The 24,032-nt window shown below is 45.8% G+C and overlaps 1 protein-coding gene and 1 pseudogene across 2 annotated transcripts; one reads left to right on the top strand and one right to left on the bottom strand.

The window, feature by feature from the left end:
• Positions 1-13,701: 13,701 nt before the first annotated feature.
• Positions 13,702-14,607, bottom strand: LOC310799863 (uncharacterized protein; the record flags this gene model as incomplete). Its single annotated transcript, XM_083662464.1, has 1 exon — positions 13,702-14,607. The coding sequence occupies one exon, from the start codon at positions 14,605-14,607 to the stop codon at positions 13,702-13,704; it is 906 nt and encodes a 301-aa protein (XP_083518590.1).
• Positions 14,608-23,046: 8,439 nt separating this feature from the next.
• On the top strand, positions 23,047-23,820 carry LOC310799757 (protein unc-50 homolog pseudogene; annotated as a pseudogene). Its single transcript has one exon. The product of its transcript is annotated as a protein unc-50 homolog pseudogene (transcript).
• The last annotated feature ends 212 nt before the right edge of the window (positions 23,821-24,032 follow it).

The following is a 24,032-nucleotide window of genomic DNA, read 5'->3' as shown; positions in this document are numbered from 1 at the left end:
CGGCGATTGATGCGCTTGTTGCTGTCACCTGCTGGCCAGAATTACGAGTAGAAGACTGCGCATATTTGTAGACAACCCAGTTTATATTTGTCTAATGGTCCATTTTAGGATAATAGGTCAGCAATTTAGTTGTACTCGATTTGTTAAATAGTTTGGTGATGGCCAGGCGGCCAGCATGCCCTGGCCTACACCGTGGGCTACACAGCTCTCTTAACATTTTCAAGCTAGCTAACGCTAGTGCTAATGGCTAAATGGCCTCCTCAGATCATCAAAAGTTAACGCTAAAGCTCCCAAAGCCTAAAGCCTTTAATGCTCCCAACAAAGAAAAAGGGAAAGGTGATGTTTTTAAGTGTCAGGGAGTTCATAGCCAAATACAACACCAACTCGGAGAGATGTGGGCGTTTAGTCTACCAACAAGAAGACACAAACAAGACAAGACAAGAGGTAGGAATGAATTTTATACTGGATTGTTTTGACGGCTCGGAATACTATTACTAATAGTATTAGTCAGGTCTAGTGTGACCTGCTTATGAATTGCTCAATATGGTTGCCTGCAGGACAGGTCTATAAACAAATAGCAGCCAAGTGTTTGACAGGTGTAACCTCAGCCTATGTAATGATGCGGTCTCCATTTGAAAGTCGTGAACTCGTGTTTACAAAACTGGAAGTCGTGTACTGTACATGACACGACATGCGCACATGGGAGAAGTTAGCTTTGAAGGCTTTCTGCCAGAAAGGCATGCCAGAACAGAGGAATCGGCATAGCTACAACTCTTCAAACATGTTTAATTTCATCTTTCTTTTTATTTTAAAGATGTTATGGTTATGGTTAGGCAAGTAAATAATTCTGGTTAAAGCCACCATGGCCATCCAGTGTATTTTTTCATGTCATCGTGTCTGTGCTGCTGATAGGGGATCATGTCTATGTTCCCCGGGTTCTATGTTCCCCGGGTTCTATATTCCCCGTTTTTCACTAACCCTAAACCTAACCTCCCCCAGACCCTAACCCAAAACCAAACCTCTCCCACCCCCCACGCCTAAACCTAACCTCCCCCAGACCCTAACCCAAAACCTAACCTTTCCCAGGGAACATAGCGGGGTTCTATGTTCCCCGGTCCCACAAAAACGGGGAACATAGGGATGACCCCGCTGATAGTGGTCCTGAGATATTGCATCAACGAGCATGGAACAGACGGTCATCATGAGGTCACAGTGAACTTGAACTTTGACCTTTGACCACCAAAATCTAATCTGTTCATCCTTGAGGCAAAGTGGATGCCTGAGCCAAATTTGAAGAAATTCCCTCAAGGCGTTCCTGAGATATTGCGTTAACAATTATGGGACAGGACAGACGTACGTCCATACCTATGGTCCGTACGGACAACCCAAAACCATAATGCCTGCTGCCCGACCACAGCTATCGCCAGCAGATGCATAAATAAATATGCAGACATCTGATCTGCAGCTAACAATTTGGGCAATTAGAATCACAGAGTTCAAAATTGGAAATGCATCCGGGCTGAATCTGGATTTGGGCTGGATGGGATGGTGCAACTGAAGGAGTCTGATGTTGATGGGGAGCATCAGGGTGCCACAAATGAATTTCAATTAATTGACAGTGGAAAGATGCAAGTCCTGATTCCGTGGTCCACCCACTGAGATTTGTCCTTGTAGTCCGTAATGAGGAGAGTGATTCTGTTCTGATTGGAGCACCCTACCGCTTCAATGGAACAGTCACACAAGTCTGTTGATATTACGCTACCACTCCTCCCACTGAGCGGAGTGGACCCCCAGCTGACACTGTTTGAATTCAAATTAACCCAACCATTTAGTTGTATTGTAAACCATGGTGTGGAATTATGACTGGCATTACAAGAGATATAAATCCGTCCCGTTAAACCAGAGCTACTTGCAGTCAGACGAGGGAGTTTGTAGGATAGGATATGATAGATTTATTGTCCAGATGGACAATCTGGACAATAAAGACTTGCTGTTAAGACTTGGACAGGATGCAGCCTGTCACATTCTGTACACAGGCTGTCATTGTACACATTCACAGACACAATACTGCTATCAGCAGACAAAATTGCACACTGCTCACTGTGCCACAACATTGTAAAAATAAATAAAACGGTCTCAATGTTATATTAGCTGTCTGTCTGAAGTGTCCGTGATGCTAGTTAGCTGTATTTGCAATTTGTGCAATGTGTATTTGTAGTTCACTTTCAGTTCAGCCAATTCAGAAAATGGATTTTCTAACTAAGATAAGAATACAATTAAAAAGTAGGCCATTTTTCGATCTAAACCTTAATGAAAAAGCCTGCAGATAACGGAGCAGGCCTCTAACACAAGCAAGAACGACTCAATTAAGAAATGCCATACCCGCTGGCATCACATGCTTTAACCATGAATTTAAACTGTTTGAGCGAGCTGAGAGCATGACAAATGCAACTTGGCATAACTAATAATTGATAGCATTTCAATCACAATTGAAATGCCCCCTTCCCCCCACCATACATGCACACGTTTCACCAGAGGGCGGGGGGGGGGGGTCAGAGTGCAGGGTTAGACAAAAGCGGTAGTCAGCATCTCTTGTTCAAGGACGTGGACACATTGGTTTACTTCCAGTGTTTCCCCTACCATTCTGCAGGCCTGGTGGGCCCGCCAGGCCAACGACGCCCCCGCCAGGCCAGAAAAAAAATGCAAAAAAAAAAATATTTTTTTTCCTGCTCTCCCCAAAATTTCAATAAACCTTTATGGCATATTATTACAATCCAACAATCCTGGTGTTGACAGTAATAGAAGATGCCAAATCATTCAAAAACAATAAGCATTTTGCTTTTAGGAGCATCGTGCCAGCGTGCGGCGCTGTTCCAAAAGGTGTCAACGGTGTCGTTGCCTGGGAAACGCACATCCCATAATAAAACTGTTCGCATCGCATCCCATAATAGTATGATGATACTTGGGATGCCATTGCGAACATAGATGTGAACAGGTTAGCTAAAAGTTTAGCGTCGCCAGCGAGGGCCCCCACCGTTGCGGTCAGGGTACGTTTCTAAATCCCTCCAGGCCTGAACATTTTTCTAAAGGGAAACACTGACTTCCCACACGTTAAAAAGGGAGCTGAAAAATCTCTGTTTACCACTCTATTTCCACTCCACCTTTTACTGGACATTATTGAAACAGAAGCTAGTAAACCTTTGCTGGTGCAGAAATGACTTCAGCGGCACGTGGTGGTTCGTGTTCCTTTTCATTCGCACTTTCCTTCACAAATCTCCATCACTGTGGCGTAGCCTCGCCTGTTTTCACATCAACACATTTAGCGGACACTTTTCTCCACAAAGTGGACCACATTACCATCAGTGCATACATATATTTATAGTGTGGGTGGAACTTCCCTTTTGCCGATCCCATTCTTTAAGCTAATCGACTCTGAAGACCCGTCATTACTGTGAGAGGGGGGGGAGGGATGTTCAAGGCGAACAACAAGTGTAGAATGCAGGCAGTGTGCACTCATTGAGATTAAAATAGGAGAGAGAGCACATTTTCAGTAAGCGGGCTTGGCCGATTGGCACTAACGATCCAGAAAATAGGATGGCCCCCAGCGCCCATTTTTGTTGTTGCAAATGCTGTGTTCGGCCTATAAATCTAAAACATTATTACAGATTGGACAATTAGTACCTCTGACAATGGTAGTCTATTCTGCCAACATTTGGCTTTATTGTTGCAGAGCTCTACTGCATTTGGTGGGACGTTTCTTCAAATGTATGCCATTGAACGAGGACATCCGTCTTCTTCTGCAGTTTGCCTTTGAACTTTCTTCTCCAGCAGAGGGCAGCAACAGTCAGGACAAATCCTCATTGTTGCTCTTTTTAAGTTTACCTTTGCAGACCTGTCCCTCATGTAAGAGAAATAAATAAAACAGCTAGCTTGATACAGCGACAGAAAGATAGGTGCTGCATACATACATGAATACATGAATGTCAATACACAAATAAATGCATAACTAATTTAAAGAGATTGAGAAAATAATGACATTTTGTTTTCAATGTTTAACACAAGATCAGCTCTCATAAGCCATGGAAATGGCCATAGTAAATTTTTACATTTAATTTTTTTTTTATCTTTTTGCTCTCACTCGGGCCTTTCCAGAGAATGCCGAAGACATATTGGGTCTGTGAACTTCTCATTTTCTTTTTGGCCCACTTTCTGGCAGCCCTGCAGTCGGCGTTCATTATCTGCACTTACAGCTTTGACTTCGGCACACAGCAATTACATCCTCAGCTGCACTGATTAATCCAACGCGGAGGCATTTCACAAAATGGTTTTGAAAAGGCATTTCCAGACACTTAGCGGGGAGTCGCTGCATGGCACAGCTTGTTTACGCAAGATAGTCCCCCCAGCTGGTCCAATAAGATGTTTTCAATGGCTTGCTTGAGTGTTCTTCTTAACCTCTAGTGTCGACTGTGAGGGGAAACAATGGAGTGTTGGGAAAGCGATGAATTTAATCTATTTGACTCCTGACATAAAGTGGAAGTCTGCCCCCCCCGCTGTCATTTTTGGGGAATGTACATTTCTCTATTGTTGTATCTGGGCCCCATTCATTAATACGTCGGTCTCCTCCACTGCTCCCTGCTTAACTGCTTAACCTTCCATTCTCTCCCGGCAATCACACCATCAATCACTGTCCCATTACTTGACAAGGCGGACAGAGAAGTGTGTGTGTGCGCGTGAGTGAGAGAAAAACCTTTTGGCCCCGTCTCGCCAAAGCAAGAGGAATGGGCCACTTCAGAGAGAGAGGGCTAGCCTAGCCGCGCCGTGGCGCCGGGGCAGAAAACATAGGCCCCCGGTAAATATTCAATTTAAAGGATTCCCAGATAAGCGCTAGTTGAAAAATGGAGGCGGCGCCCATTCTTCTAGATAAGAGCGGACGGAGCCATCTGGAGGCTGGGAGATAGCGAACTCCCACGCCATCCCGGAGACCTCACTCTCATCTGCTGCTGCTGCCGCCGCAGAGGAGGAGGCAGAGAATGGAGCGCCGGCCCCTTTCATTGCGTTAAGTTCAGAATGAATTTATTAACATTCACTGCGTGCCGCTACGGCTTTGGTAAATATAAGGTGGTTAGAGAGTAGTGTGCCTTATAAAAGAGAAATAAAATCGGTAATTTTTTTTACACAATCTTGTCCCTAACTTACTGTTGAATAACTATTTAATTATATCTTTGCTGCAGCATTGAAGCAACGACTTGTTCCTCGATGGCATTATATTTCTCTGCATTTTCCATAATGACTGGAAATATCGCGTGGGCTACGTGCACTTATTGCTGGCACGTGCTCGCGCAGCTCGTGCGCTCGCCTGTGGCTCACACGCTTTGCGTGCATGCCTGCTCAACGCCGTGGAACCCCTGGCCGCCTTATTATAGTAGTGAGATGATATAATTAAATGTAATAAAAAAAAATGCAATATCAAATCACTCTTTCTGTTTCCAGGTTGCTATTAACTCAAATCATCCATGACTTATTGTATACAGTAGTTAATGCAAAATGTTGCAAATGTTTAAATGTACCTGTGCCTCGTTTGTTTTAACTTGTTAAACTTGCGTTTACCTGTGCACAGTAATAAACTGTTTATTATGGGATTTCTAGAGTTACCTGATGATTCAAGTCATGTAAACAGCATCCTTTACCGGATAAAAGGCTGTTATCGGTTTATGAGAAAACCGATTAACACGCCTAGGTTTCTGCTGAATCATCGGGTTTATTCATTGCAGTCGATGTCCACTCACACACTTTGAGGTGAGTTCCAAACGCGGATATCAGATTATTGCCAGTTACCTGATTATTCTCCGTTATCCGTTTATTGTGCGCATGTAAACGCACACTCACTGTGTAGTAGTAGTAAGTACTTTGAGAGCAATGCAAACCGGAGTCAAACTCCTTGTACTGTATGTGTACTTGGCCAATAAAGCGGATTGTGATTCTGATCCAGATGCATTTGAAACGCTGCTGCATGACTGTAACACTTACCACTAAAAGAAGAAACTTCTTCAGTCACTAGCTGCTAGGGATGTCACGATACTAGAATGTCTACTTCGATACCGATACCCAGGAAAATATCGATACTCGATACCATTTTCGATACCACGGGGCGGGATGACAACAACACATCAAGAGGCATAAAGAATAAACAAAGACAGATGGACGCTTCTCCATAATCTAGGCCTGATAAAACTCATTAAACATTTTTACCTTACACAGCACATTAGCCCTGCTCTAGTCATCAGCCTATCAGAACACTTTGAGCTTGTTGAAGCAAAAGATACGCACCAATGACAGAGAGGGAGAAATCAGTGGTATGTTTGATTTTTCATTAAGAGAAAGCACTGCTGATATTGATACAGTTGCAAATGAGTATTGTATCCGTTTCAATTTTTTTGTATTGATACTTATCGATACTATCGATACCTGTTGCAAATGAGTATTGTATCCGTTTCAAATGTTTTGTATTGATACTTATCGATACTATCGATACCTGTTGCAAATGAGTATTGTATCCGTTTCAAATTTGTAGTATTGACTTTTATCGATACTATCGATACTTTTGACAACCCTACTAGCTGCACAACACTGTATACTGTGCACCAATGGACAGAACATCTCAAGCCCCTGATATTGAGGGGCTTAAGTCTAATATTGAGGTGTGTGTAGTGTACCCCCTGATCCACGATGCATGCGTCAGTCAGTTTAAAACTTAACTTAACTTAACTTAATAACTTAACTTAACTTAACTTAACTTAACTTAATGTGTCACCCTCCTTTGACCTCTATCTGCCCTTTATTGATGTTTACGGACGGCCCATATTCTAATCAATAGGGTGAAAATATATGATTGCATACTTGTACCAATTTTAATATAAGCTTTGATATAACCATTCATGTCTGCTAGTCTTAAATAAACGTGCGACACTGTGCACTTAAACTTATCCACCTGTGTTTCTTGTGACAAAAAACCCTATATCACCTTCAACATTAAATATGTTATGAATCGAGTGATCATAGCTTTTACTCAGATTCCCAGAGTCTATTTCACAATATTTCCTAATATTTTGTACAGTCAGTGTGTAACTAAAAATGTGTGCACAGAGTGCATGTTGCATTTTTTGGGCCCAGTTGCACAAAGCACCTTTAGAGTCATAGTTAAGGTGTCCATAAAATAGAATCGGCTGCAGGAAAACACCCTTACATCTTCTCCATAAGGTTAAACATTTTAAGGAAAACATAAGCACAAGATTTAAGGGTGTTTTGTGCAGCCGATTCTATTTTATGGACACCTTAACTCTGACTAGCTGTCACTTGGTGCCAGGACAATAACCTCCAACTCAACTCTTCCAACACCAAAGAACTCATCACAGACTTCAGACGGAACCCACCCCCCCAAGGCACCCCTCTACATCTCCGGAGACCCCGTAACCATCACGGACTCGTACAAATTCCTGGGCACCCACATCAGCAACAGGCCAATCAAAGACTAGTCCACCTCCGGCAGCTCCAAAAAATTCAAAGTCAAACGTAATCTCCTCCTCCAGTTCTATACAGCCATCCTAGAAAGCATCCTCACCTCATCCATCACGGTTTGGTACGGCAGTCTGGACAATCAATCATGTAATAAACTCCCAACGCATAATCAAAAAGGCATCAAAAATCACAGGCACTTCCCTCTCATCATTAGATTCACTATACCATAAACGCACAATCACTAGAGCACAAAAGCTAGTTCCTGATCCATCTCATCCAGCTAACCACCTGTTCCAACTGCTGCCCTCTGGCCCGGCGCTACAGATCCATATCCACCAAAACAACCCGCTTCAAAAACAGCTTTTTCCCCACACTGCCACCAGCTCACTGAACTCCACTCACTCCTGAAGCAATACCCCATCCGCAATTTCTGTTCATGTTGAATGTCCTGTATCTGTCTTTATATGCTACCTGTACTGTCTGTGTACTGTTTGATATCTGTACTGTCCATGTTTTTTCTGCTGACACAGTAGCTATTCTAATGTGCTGTGATATGCTGTACCGAAAGCAAATTCTGCCAACTTTGTTGTGCAGTCCTTAATAAATGAATCTGATCTGAATCTGACTATAAGGGAAATCTTAACCTAAGGTGCTTTGTGCAACTGGGCCCTGCAGGCCTAGGGCTGTCACTTTTTCCCAAAATAAAGTTCGAACGAACTTTAATTGCCCGAAATTCGTTTGAATATATTCGAAGTTTTTTGGTTAATTAATTAAAAAAAAAAAAATTTCAGTCCAGGCCACCGGGCATCAGCCCGACGTGTTAGCTTGGACGCTCACAGTCACAACACTGCCTCACAAACTTGGCTGCATCCAACTCGAGACAACTTTTCAGACCCTGGAGACAATCTTTCTCAGAAGAGACTAACGCGACAAATCTGGAGACTTTTTCTGACATGGGATTAACATTACCAGCAAGCAGCAGTTGGTTAATTTTGGTTCATAAAAAAAAAAAAAAAAAATCGAACAGTCAATTTACATATCGAACACGAACCCCTCCCCCACATTCGAAGTTTCATTCGAATTTCGAATGAAAAGTGACAGCCCTACAGGCCTGTATCTCCTCCAAATTCACCTTGATTGCGTCTTTGAAAACAAACATACATTAATGGCAAAATAGACCCTCTCAACACACTCTCATCATAATAGTTTGATAGACTCAGCTCGTAAGTAACCTTGTCCACACTCTCATTATATAAAATAGACTCAACTCATGAGTAACTTGTCCACACTCTCAACATATAAAATAGACTCAGCTCATGAGTAACTTGTCCACACTCTCATTATATAAAATAGACTCAACTCATGAGTAACTTGTCCACACTCTCAACATATAAAATAGACTCAGCTCATGAGTAACTTGTCCACACTCTCATTATATAAAATAGACTCAGCTCATGAGTAACTTGTCCACACTCTCATTATATAAAATAGACTCAACTCATGAGTAACTTGTCCACACTCTCAACATATAAAATAGACTCAGCTCATGAGTAACTTGTCCACACTCTCATTATATAAAATAGACTCAACTCATGAGTAACTTGTCCACACTCTCATCATATAAAATAGACTCAGTTCATGAGTAACTTGTCCACACTCTCATTATATAAAATAGACTCAACTCATGAGTAACTTGTCCACACTCTCATTATATAAAATAGACTCAGTTCATGAGTAACTTGTCCACACTCTCATTATATAAAATAGACTCAACTCATGAGTAACTTGTCCACACTCTCATTATATAAAATAGACTCAACTCATGAGTAACTTGTCCACACTCTCATTATATAAAATAGACTCAACTCATGAGTAACTTGTCCACACTCTCATTATATAAAATAGACTCAACTCATGAGTAACTTGTCCACACTCTCATTATATAAAATAGACTCAACTCATGAGTAACTTGTCCACACTCTCATTATATAAAATAGACTCAACTCATGAGTAACTTGTCCACACTCTCATTATATAAAATATACTCAACTCATGAGTAACTTGTCCTCACTCTCATTATATAAAATAGACTCAACTCATGCGTAACTTGTCCTCACTCTCATCATATAAAATAGACTAAACTCATGAGTAACTTGTCCACACTCTCATTATATAAAATAGACTCAACTCATGAGTAACTTGTCCACACTCTCATTATATAAAATAGACTCAACTCATGAGTAACTTGTCCACACTCTCATTATATAAAATAGACTCAACTCATGAGTAACTTGTCCACACTCTCATTATATAAAATAGACTCAACTCATGAGTAACTTGTCCTCACTCTCATTATATAAAATAGACTCAACTCATGAGTAACTTGTCCTCACTCTCATCATATAAAATAGACTCAGCTCATGAGTAACTTGTCCACACTCTCATTATATAAAATAGACTCAACTCATGAGTAACTTGTCCACACTCTCATTATATAAAATAGACTCAACTCATGAGTAACTTGTCCACACTCTCATCATATAAAATAGACTCAGCTCATGAGTAACTTGTCCACACTCTGGGCCATTTACACCTGGCATTAACATGCGTTTTCTGTCATCAGATTGCAATCAGATAGTGCTTGACCACATTAGCCTGATTTAATTTACACTTGGCGTTAGCATGCATTTTGGGTGATCAGATTGCAATCAGATTGCAATCTGATCACCCAAAATGGGTGTCCTCTCAATCCACATACAGTTGCTGTGTCCAGATTGAGAGGACACATTACATTTACACTTGTGTTTAATGTGTGCACAATGAGGCCATTTACACCTGGCATTTCTGTCATCAAATTGCAATCAGATTGTGCTTGACCACTTGAAAGTACAGGTGTAAACACCCCCAAAACGCATTGAAGAAGGATTGCAAACTGATTGGCCAAACCACCTCCGGAGGTGGTCAGGGACGCATTGTGTACACATTGAACACAAGTGTAAATGCAATCTGTCCTCTCAATCTGGATACAGCAACGTTATGTGGATTGAGAGGACACCCATTTCTGAAAACCCAGAAAACGCATGTTAACGCCAGGTGTAAATGGAATCATGCTAATGTGGTCAAGTACAATCTGATTGCAATCTGATGGCAGAAAACGCATGTTAATGCCAGGTGTAAATGGCCTCAATGCGTCCCTGACCACCTCCGGAGGTGGTTTGGCCGATCAGATTGCAATCCGTTTACACCTGTACTTTCAAGTGGTCAAGCACAATCTGATTGCAATCCGATGACAGAAAACACGTTAATGCCAGGTGTAAACGGCCTCTCATCATATAAAATAGACTCAGCTCAGGAGTAACCTTCTGCACCACGTCATTTCACACACCCGCCACATTGGATTTAGCTCGGGGGGTAATAATGCTTTTGTCACTGTCTTTTATCTGTCCTCTCACTCAGGTACGCTATTGCCCGTTATCCCTAATTACCCTCTCTCGACTGCATTTCACACTCGGCCCAGAATCCTTAATGCTCGATAACGGATTCAGGTCGATTTGAGATTTTAACTTATAGCGGCGCCGTTGTTATCTATGTGACCTGCACTGTCCCCACAGTGCTGCCGGGTGAAAGCTGTTAAGTCTGTGATAACAGAGACCTGGGAGTGATAACCTTCCCGGGCAGTCTCGAGGACACACAGTTTTCGCTGCTACATACAGTACATACGGGGGGGGGGGGGCTGGATTGCAGTCGCAGCGGTTCTTATTCAACCTTGGGGTCCTCTGCTTGGCTCTGATTCGTTTTAATGGGATCGAGAGGGAGGTTAATCGCTGTGTCCGTCGTTGACCGTTGAAGTGCTGTTCGCCGCCCGCTATATGCTGCTATTATTCAGATCTGTATGGCTTGACAAGGATGAAATCAGTCAGAGACAGAGATGCTATAGGAGTGGACTCTCTTTCAGTTCCCCCCCCTCCTCTCTCCGTTTTAACTTGTTACAGAGTTCTTTCCGCACTTCTGAGTCGCTTTGATTCATTTACGTTATTAGCCCGACTACTGCTTTGCAGATTTTCATTAAGATCAACAGAAAAAGGCTCCAGACAAGATTCCACTTGTGAAAGGTTATTATCCCCAGGAGACGTGGTTGATTAAGTGGAAGTTCTTAGACTCTCTTGGATAAAATAGAGTAATTCTCAGATGAATGAATTACATTAGTCACCCCCCTCTTCCTTCAAATTTCTTTTTTATTAGGACAACCTTCAAAGAAATATCCATAAAAATGTATATGGACGCATCTGAGGTGTTTATCTACTTTACATTCTGTCTGGAGTTCACTTTTGATTCGTCGATTGCCATACTGATAGTGTACATGCTTACAGCATCTAGTTTCAGCTCCAGCCTTTACTGAAAGATAGCTTTTGCTTTTGCGAGATGCTATCTAAAAGGAAGATCTGAAAATGCAGGCAGGCAATGCATAAAAATGTCAACTGGAGAATGTCTCCAAACTATTTCCAATTTTGTTGTCTGTCAAGCTACAAGTACATAGTGTTGCAGAGAAAACCTGTTTCTTTTTTTTTTAGACCTGCTTCTTCAGTGTATTATATCTTTTGAGAATTGGTAGAATATAGCCGAAGAGTAGACTCTACTACATATTACTAGTTACTTCCATTTGAAAGTAATACGTTTCTTTACAAATATTACTGTCTGTGTAGAGTAACTCGTTACTTATTACACTACTTTTGCATTACTTTGACCAAAACAACAGTAGTAGCAGAATGACATCGGCGCCCCGGAACCATCCCGAAAAATAATTTCAACCGTCTTGAAGTCAGTGTAAACAATCCAAAATGCGAAATGTTATTCTTTTCCTTTGTTATTGTCATCTAGAGTGGTTATTTTCATAAAAACACACAGTTTGATTAGGAAATGATTGTATCTTTCTTTTTTAAATATGAGCTTTCATTTAAAAAAATGTAACTCAATTTGTAACTTGAGTTATTTGACAAAGTAACTGCTATAATATTACTGAAATCCTATAAGTAATAAGTTATATTACTGCGTTACTCCTAAAAGTAATATATTACATGTAATATGTTACTTTTGTAACGAGTTACCCCCCAACACCGTCTACTATACAATAGATATGGTGGGTGGATAGGCCTATAGGGGAAGAGAAGGGAGGTTAGCGTATAGCGTGTTGCCTTGGTTTTCATATTGAGCAGGATCACAGTAGTGTGGAGCTCCGTCAAGCCCAGTTTTTAATCCTCCTCTCCACTGTGTTGTGTGATGTTGTGTGTTGTTATCTTAATGATAATCTGTGCCTGTATTCCTGCCCCAGGCATTTCTGTCAGGCTGGCTTGGTTTAGGAGCGCTGTCTTATCAACAGCTATGTCATTAAAATCAGCTGTTTTTTCCCTCTACAGACAAATTTCACTGCTGTTACTCTTATCAAAAGATCAGCACCGCTCTGATTTTCTATTCAATCGGATCGGAGCTGAACAAATTCCATGACGTGTGTCGAGGCAGAAAGACAAAAAAATACAAAGCAAACTTTCCACTGGAAACATCTTTTTATTTGACTTTATTTTTTCGTGATCGTTCATAATCAAACAAATAAGATTGGTTTTGCGTTTTGTCATATCATCAATGGCATTAAGCTGTTTATATATTCTTTTACGTTTTTTGGGCCTACCTGTGTGTGTGTATTTTTAAAGGTTATTATTACAGTATGGAGGAATAGAGATGATAGTCGTCGTGGTATAATGCTGATAAACGCTTCTGTCCACAGGCTGTGTTAGATAGTTTTACTGCAAGCAGGAACCTGTGCAATTCATGGCTTATTCTTTTGTCGATGTGAAATGGGATGCGAACCTCTTAAAAGATTTTATAGCGCGACGCGCGTCGTCGTCGTCGTCACAGCTTTGTGGACGTGAGCGAGCGACCATGTCGGACGTGTCGTGAAACACGTCCCATAAAATGCTGTATGTATGTACAAGAGGCAAGCTTTTAGGATCCCCGGTCAGACTGACCTCTGGGAGGCTGGGATTGGCAAAACTCTTTCTTTCTTCTCAGAAAGCACCGTTCTGTCTGAGTGAGTGTTTTGATTGTCTCAGCAGCACTGTGCTTGAGTGGAGGGGCAGTGCCGAATGAACTCTCTCCGATTCATTCCCCTCTCTCCACCAGTTTGACACCGGTTCAGCCCGTCAGCGGGGGGGGGAGGAGCGAGCCGCCCTCCCCCAAACACACTCTCTTACAGTCGGGGAAACCGCCGTACGGCAACGACGGAGTCCCTCCGAGGGGTCTCTTGCACGGTGGCGTCTGCGAGGCTTCCGCCGCGCTCGCCTCCCGTTCCTCCTCCCACAGCGCGCCGAGGGTCTCCGGCGGCTGGTAGCCCGGCTCCCGGGGGTCCAGCGGGTCCTTGGAGAGGAGGATGCTGATGGAGGGCACGGTCCTGTGCACCGTCATCTCCGACGTGCCCCCGCCCTCGTGACTCTCCCACACCTCCTTCACCCCCTTGTACCGCAGTTTGGTCAGCTGGTGCAGAGAGCCCACCTTGCGCTTCATGATCTCGGCGCACGTGATGGTCTTGGTGACGGCGCGGCCCGACCCGGTGAAGACGACCTGCCGGAGCCCGCCGACGCCAACGCCAACGCCGACGCCAACACCGACGCCAACGCTGGCTTTCTCTCCCTGCATGCGTGCCATGGCGAAGCCCATCAAGTTGCGGATCTTGCTGCCCTCCTTCACGCGCATCTCCAGCACGCCGGAGGCCAGTCCCGGGAAGGGAGAGGGGCCGTCCTCCTCGGTCCGGCAGACCTTCTTGAACCCGCCCTGCCCTAGTTTGAGTGCGGCGGGGGGAGGAGGCGCTGGTGGTAGTAGTGCGACTGGCGGTGGTGGTGGGTGGCTGCCGGACACGACGGCGTTGACAGATGGCTGCTGCACCGCCGCGTTGCTATAAGTTTGACCCGGGTAGGCAGGGCAGCTCCCCGGGGTGACCCCATCGTTCATCTGGATCACCTGTCCGTTCACCTCCAGCCCAGGATGGGGCCTGACAGCGTAATAATGGCTCTGGCCACTGACCACTCCGCACCCCGTGAACATAATTTCCTCGCTGTAACGTCAGTCCAGTCACACACTCTTCTTCCCCCATGGAAAGCAGCTGAGCAGCATTGTCTTATTTCTGCGACACTCCTCTTCTCTCTTCCCTCCGGTCAAGTTTCAAGACTTCATGTGAGAGATACGAGAGCACCGTCAACACAAGTCTTTAACACTGCCTCTCAGAAATCACATCGACGCCTTTTGCTGCTGAATTAAGAGCACTGTCGGGACCCTACGAGACGTTCTTTAAAGAGCATCTCAATTTTCATATCGCAAAATGACTATTTTGGAAAGTTCTCTGGAGATGAATTAAAAAAAACTCCACTAAATTATCCTCTTTCCTGCAATTGTTTGCAATTCATAAGGTGCTTTTATCCTTAGAATATATAGATATAAAAAAAAAGATATGGAGCACTTTGCCGATTCTTCTTCAATAAAACTTTCTAAAAGGAGAAACTAAAATCGCCACCTTTTTCTTAGGGGTCCCGGTCCAAATCTGCCCGATCCATGCCGTCCTCCTCCTCAACTCTTATCTGACCTCTTTGGTCCCAGGTTGCTAAGTTCCACTCGTTCTGTTTTGGACCCTCTCTGGGCTCAGGTACTCCAGCTTAATAGGGAGGTTCTGCTGCTGCGCCTCCCCTCTCCTCCTGCTCCGCTCAGGCTCCTCTCCTCTCTGCAGGGCCAGGGGACGTCCTCCTCCTCCTCCCAGGAGCTCTGTGTCGTCTCTCCAGTGATGCTCTGGGTAAGTCTGCTCTCTCTGTTCCCTCCACAAAGAGACGTCAGGGACAGGAGCTGCCTCGCAAATGCTCACAGGAGGAGTGTCTGTACGGTTGAGGGGGAACATGAGGGAAAGGGGGGAGACAGCCCTCTTAAAGGCGCAGGTCTTTCATCTTTCAGATGTGGGTTTTTTTCCCCCCACCACAACTGAAGCCTGCCATCCCAGGGAAAAGAAAGAAAGCGACGACGTATCCCTTTAAGAGCCTGAGCGCAGATCCCCGGCAACTTTGTCAATCTCTTTAGAGGACGTTCCAGTGCATGTGTTTCAATGTACATGACTGATTAAACCTGAGTTTCTGAAATAGAGACTCAGTCAACCTTTAAAAATGCATTTTCAGCCGCGAAACAATGAATTAAATTAGCTCCTGTTATAATTGAAAACATCCTTCAAAAGAGCCAGCGCTTGAAAGTCAGCGCCATTAAATTGCACTGTACTTAGCCTTTATCCTATTAGATGTTTGCGGCCATTTGCCAATTTGCATAATGCGGCGTTAAAAGCTTCATCGTCGAGGCAGTCGAGTGGCGCGCGGCGGGCGCCGAGAAACGCGTCTCGTCTCTTAACGCTCGGATCGTCGCATTGTTACAAGGTTGGAGAGCGCCCCCTCTCACCATCAAGGACGCGAGCGAGCGAGGCCCACAAAGCGCACGGAGCCGTGACTTCCCGCCGGGTTCGAGGAGGTGCCGTCGTAACGCCGTGGCCGTCTTCATTAGCTCGCCCCGGTTCGATTCTCGCGCAGGTGAGAGGAGGTAAGGTGGCTGACAGGTGGGGTAATGAGCATCTTAATGGGGCTTTCCATCACCAGCGGAGGGCGCTGGCTCACTCACTACTACCCGCGCTCTCCGTCGAGTCGGGCGGGCCCAGAAAGTCAGACAGCTGGAGCGTCGTCCCGCCGTTCAGGCCCCAGTCTCCTTCCTGGCCCGACAGGTGGATTTGTTTTTGCGCCTGACTGACAGATGGGAGAATAGGTAAAGACAGACCACTGAGGCTGAACCTCGGAGGCCAGGAGAGAGAGGCAGACAAGTCCTAACTACTCTCTCTCTCTCTCTCCTCCTCACGATATCCCACGGTGGTGCACACAGTAGTACACAGAGGATAAAGCCGGGGCCCGGCTCTGTTACCGTGAGGCTAATTGACAGTGGCATGTGTATTATATTGGATCTCTATGGTAATCAAGGAAAAATAAAGGAAAACCCATTTCCCCCGCGCGCGTGCCTCCTCCGACTGGCACGGTGAAAACTCTGGAACGGAATGTCTTTTATCACCGGAGTTTGAGTCAGACGGTCGGAGGAGTCAATCAAGAATCAATGGATGAGACAGCAGGTGCCAATACTGATTGATTAAGATGTTCTTCTCAACCTTCTCAACTTCTCGTTTTTCTTTGCCTTTGTCGTTCGTATGTATGAGATGGATGAGAGCTATTTATCTCCAGAAACCATTCCAGACACTGCAGGAGACATAGTAACAAATGTGTTTATTTTTCTCCTTTCGCACTGTGCTTTTTTCCTTTTTTCTCTCCTGACTAAAAAGACGATGGGAGATAGGGAAGATGGGGTGTGTGTGTGTGTGTGTGGGGGGGGGGGGGGGTGGGGGTGTGTTTGGGGGGCGGCGGTGGGGGGCGCTCACCAAGTGATCATTCTGTTGTTTGGGAGAAATTACCCTCATCAGTCATACCGAGATGCACAGCTGCCTAAGGGGATCTGGTGATGTTACTGCATAATAAACTGTGTTTGTGTGCGCGTGTGTGTGTGTGTGTGTGTGTGTGTGTGTGTGTGTGTGTGTGTGTGTATGTGTGCGTGTGCATGCGTTCAGAGAGAGAGAGAGAGAGAGAGAGAGAGAGAGAGAGATGGCAAGGGGAAAGTGAGAGAGCAGCAGAGAGGACAGGGGGTAAAAAGGAGTCTGATTTAAGTACAGAGAGGTTTGATGAGAGACCTCGAGTCTGTAATCGTCCCTCTTTACAGCCTTGATTTCGGCACATACTGGTAATTTGCTCTTCAATTTCACTTTTAGAAAGCCGTCCGTCGGCAGGAAAATACTAGATTTTAGCAACTCGGCGTCTGAATAAAAATTGCGAAAGTGTCTTCAAACATTGGCACAAACACACACGTCTTCTTCCTGATGGCTAAATAAAGCCATCAGGGCTTTGCAGGCATGTATTGACCTTTTTGAGCGGAGCTTCTTTCCTTTAAATGGCTGCGTTTAATGACGGGTAGAGTCATGCTCGGTTCACACCTCCTCCACAGAGAGGGCCTCCGCTCCCACACCTCTCTAGGCACTCATCCCTCACTTGATCTGACCGTGTCTGACAGCCCAGGCATTCTCTCCTATAGGGTTGTCAAAAGTATCGATAGTATCGATCGAAAAGTATCAATACTGAAAATTTGAATCGGATACAGTACCCATTTGCAACAGGTATCGATAAGTGTCAATACGAAACATTTGAAATGGATACAATACTCCTTTGCAACAGTTTTGATACCATCAGTGCTTTCTTTGAATGAAAAATCACTGATTTTTCACTCCCTATCATTGGTGGGTATCTGTTGCTTCAACAAGCTAAACATGTTCTGATGGCTAGAGCAGGGCTAATCTGCTGTCTAAATTCAAAGTTTGATCAGGCCTAGATTATGGAGAAGCGTGCGTCTGTCCGTCCATCTGTCTAACTTTATTTTTATGCCTCTTCATGTGTCGTCATCCCCCCCCTTCCCGTGGTATCGGAAATGGTATCGAAGTATCGATATTTTCCTGGCTATCGGTATCGAAGTAGAAATTCTAGCATCGTGACATCCCAGGCATTCTCTCCTGTACGCTCGCCCTCATGTCTTCATTCAACGTTGACTCCCGCACGCACAGCAGCTTTTGAAGCAAAGAGAACCATTTATTCCCAAAGACTGTGACAAATGGCGGTGTCTGTCTGTGTGTCTCGTGCCTCTCTCTCTCTGTACTTCAGATAGCTTAGCAGGTGTTGTTATGAATTGTAAGGCTGCCACCCCCTTTGTGTTGTTTGTTGCAGCAGCAGCACTGCGGAGTGAGTCTGCTCGGAGAGAGCGGGTGTTCTTCTTCTCGTTGTGCCGTTTGGCAGAGCCGCAACGTGAGCCCGGGCTCCTCGCTGTGACAGCCCGGTCGTTCGCTTTTTTACGTTTAACCGCGAGAGTTTCACGGTCATCAACCAACGGTGGCCTGGAGGGTTGTCATCTTCGCTCCGTGCGGAGGAGCGCGCCCGCGGCTTTGGCAGTTCTGCCCCACAAAACTCCCAGCCGGCCCTGGTGGTGGGGGGGGGGGGCGGGGGGGGGGCAGAGCAAAACACACACATTCAGCAGGCACGCACTTCACTGACACACACACACACACGCACACACACACACACACACACACACACACACACACACACACACACACACACACACCCGCACACAAATGTATATGCTCAGCATAAGGCAGGCTGTTGGAGCAATTACAGAAACATGGCAGAACACGATGAAGCAGGCCTCGCCATCAGAAGGGAAATAGAGTGAGCAGAGGAAAAGTGATGACGCCATTAATAACGGGGAAGGCTCAGAGGCTCGCGGGGAGGTGGGGGGTGGGGGGGTGGAGCTTGCGGGGAGGTGGGGGGTGGGGGGGTGGAGCTTGCGGGGAGGTGGGGGGTGGGGGGGTGGAGCTCGCAGGGAGGTGGGGGGGGTGGATGACCCTGTCTGTGATTTCCCTGTGACAGCACTTTGAGCTGCAAATGGTTTGTGTTTGTATTCGATTTTTTTTTTGCCGACGTTTAAATGGGCGTGTTTATGTGTCAAAAGGTAGGAAAAAGCAGGTCGCTGTGTGTACTACTGCTGCACTGTGCCAAATGATGCACGAAGCGATGCCAGCCTGTCACTCGCACCTCTGTTATTTGACTAAACGACAGGCCGGACTTCCCTCTGCTGTGTCTCCGTTTCTCTGCCTCCTGTCAAATCTGCTCTCCTCCGGCCGCTGCCTTCCTCTCGGCACTGCAATGCAGATGTGTCTCACACGCAGGAAACTCTCATTGAAGGGGACAGACGAGAAAGTGGGACATGCGAAAGGAGGCAAGGGCATGAAGAGCAAAAAGTATAAACACAGGAGAGGTAGGGGACAGGAGAGGTAGGGGATGGGACAGAAGAGGAGGGGGCAGGAGAGGAGGGGGCAGGAGAGGAGGGGACAGGATGAGAGGAGGGGACAGGAGAGGAAGGGACAGGAGAGGAGGGGACAGGAGAGGATGGGAGAGGAGAGGAAGGGACAGGAGAGGATGGGAGAGGAGAGGAAGGGACAGGAGAGGAAGGGACAGGAGAGGAGGGGGCAGGAGAGGAGGGGGCAGGAGAGGAAGGGGGCAGGAGAGGAGGGGGCAGGAGAGGAGGGGGCAGGAGAGGAAGGGGGCAGGAGAGGAGGGGGCAGGAGAGGAGGGGACAGGATGAGAGGAGGGGGCAGGAGAGGAAGGGACAGGAGAGGAGGGGACAGGAGAGGATGGGAGAGGAGAGGAAGGGACAGGAGAGGAAGGGACAGGAGAGGAGGGGGCAGGAGAGGAGGGGACAGGAGAGGAAGGGGGCAGGAGAGGAGGGGACAGGATAGGAGAGGAGGGGCCAGGAGAGGAGGGGACAGAAAAGGAGGGGGCAGGAGAGGAGGGGACAGGAGAGGAGGGGGCAGGAGAGGAAGGGACAGGATGAGAGGAGGGGACAGGAGAGGAGGGGACAGGAGAGGAGGGGGCAGGAGAGGAAGGGGGCAGGAGAGGAGGGGACAGGAGAGGAGGGGGCAGGAGAGGAGGGGACAGGAGAGGAGGGGACAGGATAGGAGAGGAGGGGCCAGGAGAGGAGGGGACAGAAAAGGAGGGAGCAGGAGAGGAGGGGGCAGGAGAGGAGGGGCCAGGAGAGGAGGGGACAGAAAAGGAGGGGGCAGGAGAGGAGGGGGCAGGAGAGGAAGGGACAGAAAAGGAGGGGTCAGGAGAGAAGGGGACAGGAGAGGAGGGGACAGGAGAGGAGGGGATATGTGCAGTGCCACCAAAAGTTGCTGCATTCACGAGGAAAGCAAAAACTAGAATGTGAATGAATGGAAGCATATGGTAGGAAAAAAAAGACATGGCAACTTTTGATTTATGAGGCCTGTCAATGAAAGTGATGTCTTCTGCTTCATGAACTGAACGCTTAGGACCCCTTACAAAGCAATCACACCTAACTAGTGTTAACTTTACAAAGCAATCACACCTAACTAGTGTTAACTTGTTAACTTTACAAAGCAATCACACCTGACTAGTGTTAACTTGTTAACTTTACAAAGCAATCACACCTAACTAGTGTTAACTTGTTAACTTTACAAAGCAATCACACCTAACTAGTGTTAACTTTACAAAGCAATCACACCTAACTAGTGTTAACTTGTTAACTTTACAAAGCAATCACACCTAACTAGTATTAACTTGTTAACTTTACAAAGCAATCACACCTAACTAGTGTTAACTTGTTAACTTTACAAAGCAATCACACCTAACTAGTGTTAACTTGTTAACTTTACAAAGCAATCACACCTAACTAGTGTTAACTTTACAAAGCAATCACACCTAACTAGTGTTAACTTTACAAAGCAATCACACCTAACTAGTGTTAACTTTACAAAGCAATCACACCTAACTAGTGTTAACTTTACAAAGCAATCACACCTAACTAGTGTTTTCTTTTTGCAAAGAAAAAAAAATCAAGATTCTTTTTTAACACGTTAACTGCCAGCGACGTATGGATACGTCAAAAAAAATCCAGCGCTTGACTGCCAGCGACGTATGGATACGTCAAAAAAAACGTTTTTTTTTTTTTGACGGTGGGGCGTTGATCAATCCCTTTTACGTCTCCTGTACAATTATTGGAGGTATTGAATGTGTATAATCTATTTTACCGACCCACTAAGTGTTGACAGTGCTCCCCCAGACGAGCGAAATCAAAGAAAAAGGGAGCAAAGCCATTCAAGGAAATGGCGAGGCGATTTTACAGTATTACATTCTCATGAAAATGGTTGGGGGAAAACGCTCTCGTTTTCGCACTGATTGCTGGCGATGCGGGATTGCAAATTTACATAATACATTACAGGTGGAACACACTTTGAAACACGCAGCATAAATATGACCAGAATCGCAAAAGCTTCTCTCAACCAAAACTCCCAAGAAGCGAGCGAGTCCTCCATGCCGACTTCCTCAAACAGCAGCCTGCAGACAGGCACAGGAGAGCAGCAAAAGCACTGAGACTGTGACGGCCGCGGCAGCCAAGAAGAGGGAGGAGTTGAAGTAACTCTGCCTCTCGCTCTCTCCCTCTCTCTCTCTCTCTCTCTCTCTCTCTCTCTCTCTCCCTCCCTCCCTCTCTCTCTCTCTCTCTCTCTCCCTCTCCCCCTCTCACTAGGATTAAACCTAGTGCGTCTCCCTCCCGAGAGGGAGGGAGAGAGAGAGAGAGGGAGGGAGAGCGAGAGGGAGGGAGAGAGAGAGAGAGAGAGAGAGGGAGGGAGAGCGAGGGGAAGGGAGAGAGAGAGAGAGAGAGAGAGAGCGAGAGGGGGAGGGAGAGAGAGAGAGAGAGAGAGCCAAAAATGAATGGTTAAAGTGACAGCTCTATCGAATTTCACAAAAAGCCGTTTATCTCTGAATATTTTTTCTCATGCTAAAACCATGCTGTATTCAACTGATAATGCTTACATAACTACTAACTCTACAAACTAACTCTTTTAGACAGAGAAAGTACACATTCTATTAGTACTTTTGAGATATTGTATGTTCACAAACTCCAAGCAGAAAATAATCCTCGGCGCTTGTAAAATGAGCCACAATCCTCAAAAAACGGCTTGGCAGAAGCTACCTACAGCAAGAAAAAAACGGCTGGCAGTCAATGTGTTAACAAGATGTTTTTTTATTTATTTTTTAGTGTGGAGGGGACAATGAGCCCAGTTGTTCGATGCTTTGAGGTCTAATTGTGGATTCAGTTTGATTAAACTCTGCTTAAACTTAAATTTGTCAGCTTAAATCATCAGCGGTGGTTGGTAATACAGTAGATGCTGTGTGCAGTGCTGCTGTTTGGTCCAGCCTCAGGCAAATGTGAATGGTCTTTATGGGGCAATTTTGATCAATTATATAAACACTTAATTGGCCATGTTGAAACAAATGGAAAAATAACACCTAAATGCTCAGAGCAATGACTCACTAAAACCACAGCCTCCGTTTGGCAAAAGTACTGCTGCATAAAATGTATTTTTTTGCCGACAAACCAATAATGGGTGTGTCATGGCAACAGGAAAACAGCACGTCTGAATGGTGAGCATCAACATCCAGGGAACAGTTCAGATGTTCATGCTGACTATAGCAGCCATGTGGTTGATGCTTTTATCCAAAGTGCATTCTTTTTTGCATGGATGGCCCCTGTAGATCAATCAAAACCCTGATACGGGTTAGAATTCTACTGGGGCCAGAGCATATACCCAGCCTGGTGGCCAGTGGTGACTGATAATGTAGACATTGTGACATCATCAGTGATGTCATATAGACTGGAATTGTGTGGCCAGTGGTAATTGATGATGTCATACTCACTAATGATGTCATATACACTGTGACATCATGCTCTTCAAGATTCTCGGATGAACAGCGAGAAGAGTTGGTGCTTTCTCATGCGAAGGAGTTTAGCCAAAACAGCGCCATGTTGCCGACCACCTCGCTGCAGGGCAACGGCGCTCTGAGCTCCAGAGACGCCGCGCGGCGCACAGCGGGCGCCAAGCGCTACAAGTACCTGCGGCGCCTTCTCCACTTCAAGGCGATGGACTTTGACTTCGCACTGTGGCAAATGCTTTACCTGTTCACCTCGCCGCAGAAGGTCTACCGCCACTTCCACTACAGGAAACAGACCAAGGACCAGTGGGCCAGGGACGATCCTGGATTCCTGGTGGTGCTCAGCGTCTGGCTATGTGTGTCGACGACAGGCTTTGGCCTGGTGCTGGACATGGGCTTCTTGGAGACCCTGAAGCTGCTGCTGTGGGTGGTCTTCATCGACTGTATTGGAGTTGGCCTGCTCATATCCACCCTCATGTGGGCGATCACCAACAAGTACCTGCTGGAACGGCCCAGTGAAGATTACGATGTGGAGTGGGGCTACGTGTTTGATGTTCACCTCAACGCTTTCTACCCCCTGCTGGTCATCCTGCACTTCCTGCAGCTCTTCTTCATCAACCATATTGTGGTGATCAACTCAGACCGCTTCCTGGGTTACTTTGTAGGGAACAGTCTGTGGCTGATAGCCATCGGGTATTATCTCTACATCACCTTCTTAGGATACCACGCGCTGCCTTTCCTGAAGAACACGGTGGTGCTGCTGTACCCCTTCGCTCTCCTCGGCCTCGTCTACATCCTGTCCATCTCTCTGGGCTGGAACTTCACAAAGTCACTCTGCTGGTTCTACACGTACCGAGTCCAATAGACCCGGTGTGCGGCTTACCGAGGGGCGGGACAGCAGTTGGCTCCGACTGGGGAATCAACTCTCGCTCCCAAGTTTACACTATTCCCAGTTGACTGTTAGTCGTAAATGACGGAATGGAATGGAATCCCACTGGCTGTTTGCGATTTAACATTGACCTATCATGTGCATTGTTTATCAATGACGTAGGGTTGGGAGTAACTAGTTCTACTACT

This window comes from Poromitra crassiceps (assembly GCF_964638095.1).
Source record: "Poromitra crassiceps genome assembly, chromosome: 28".
NCBI classification, from domain to species: Eukaryota; Metazoa; Chordata; class Actinopteri; order Beryciformes; family Melamphaidae; genus Poromitra; species Poromitra crassiceps.
Note: the sequence above shows the minus strand (reverse complement) of the source record. Positions and strands in the feature narration are given on the sequence as shown.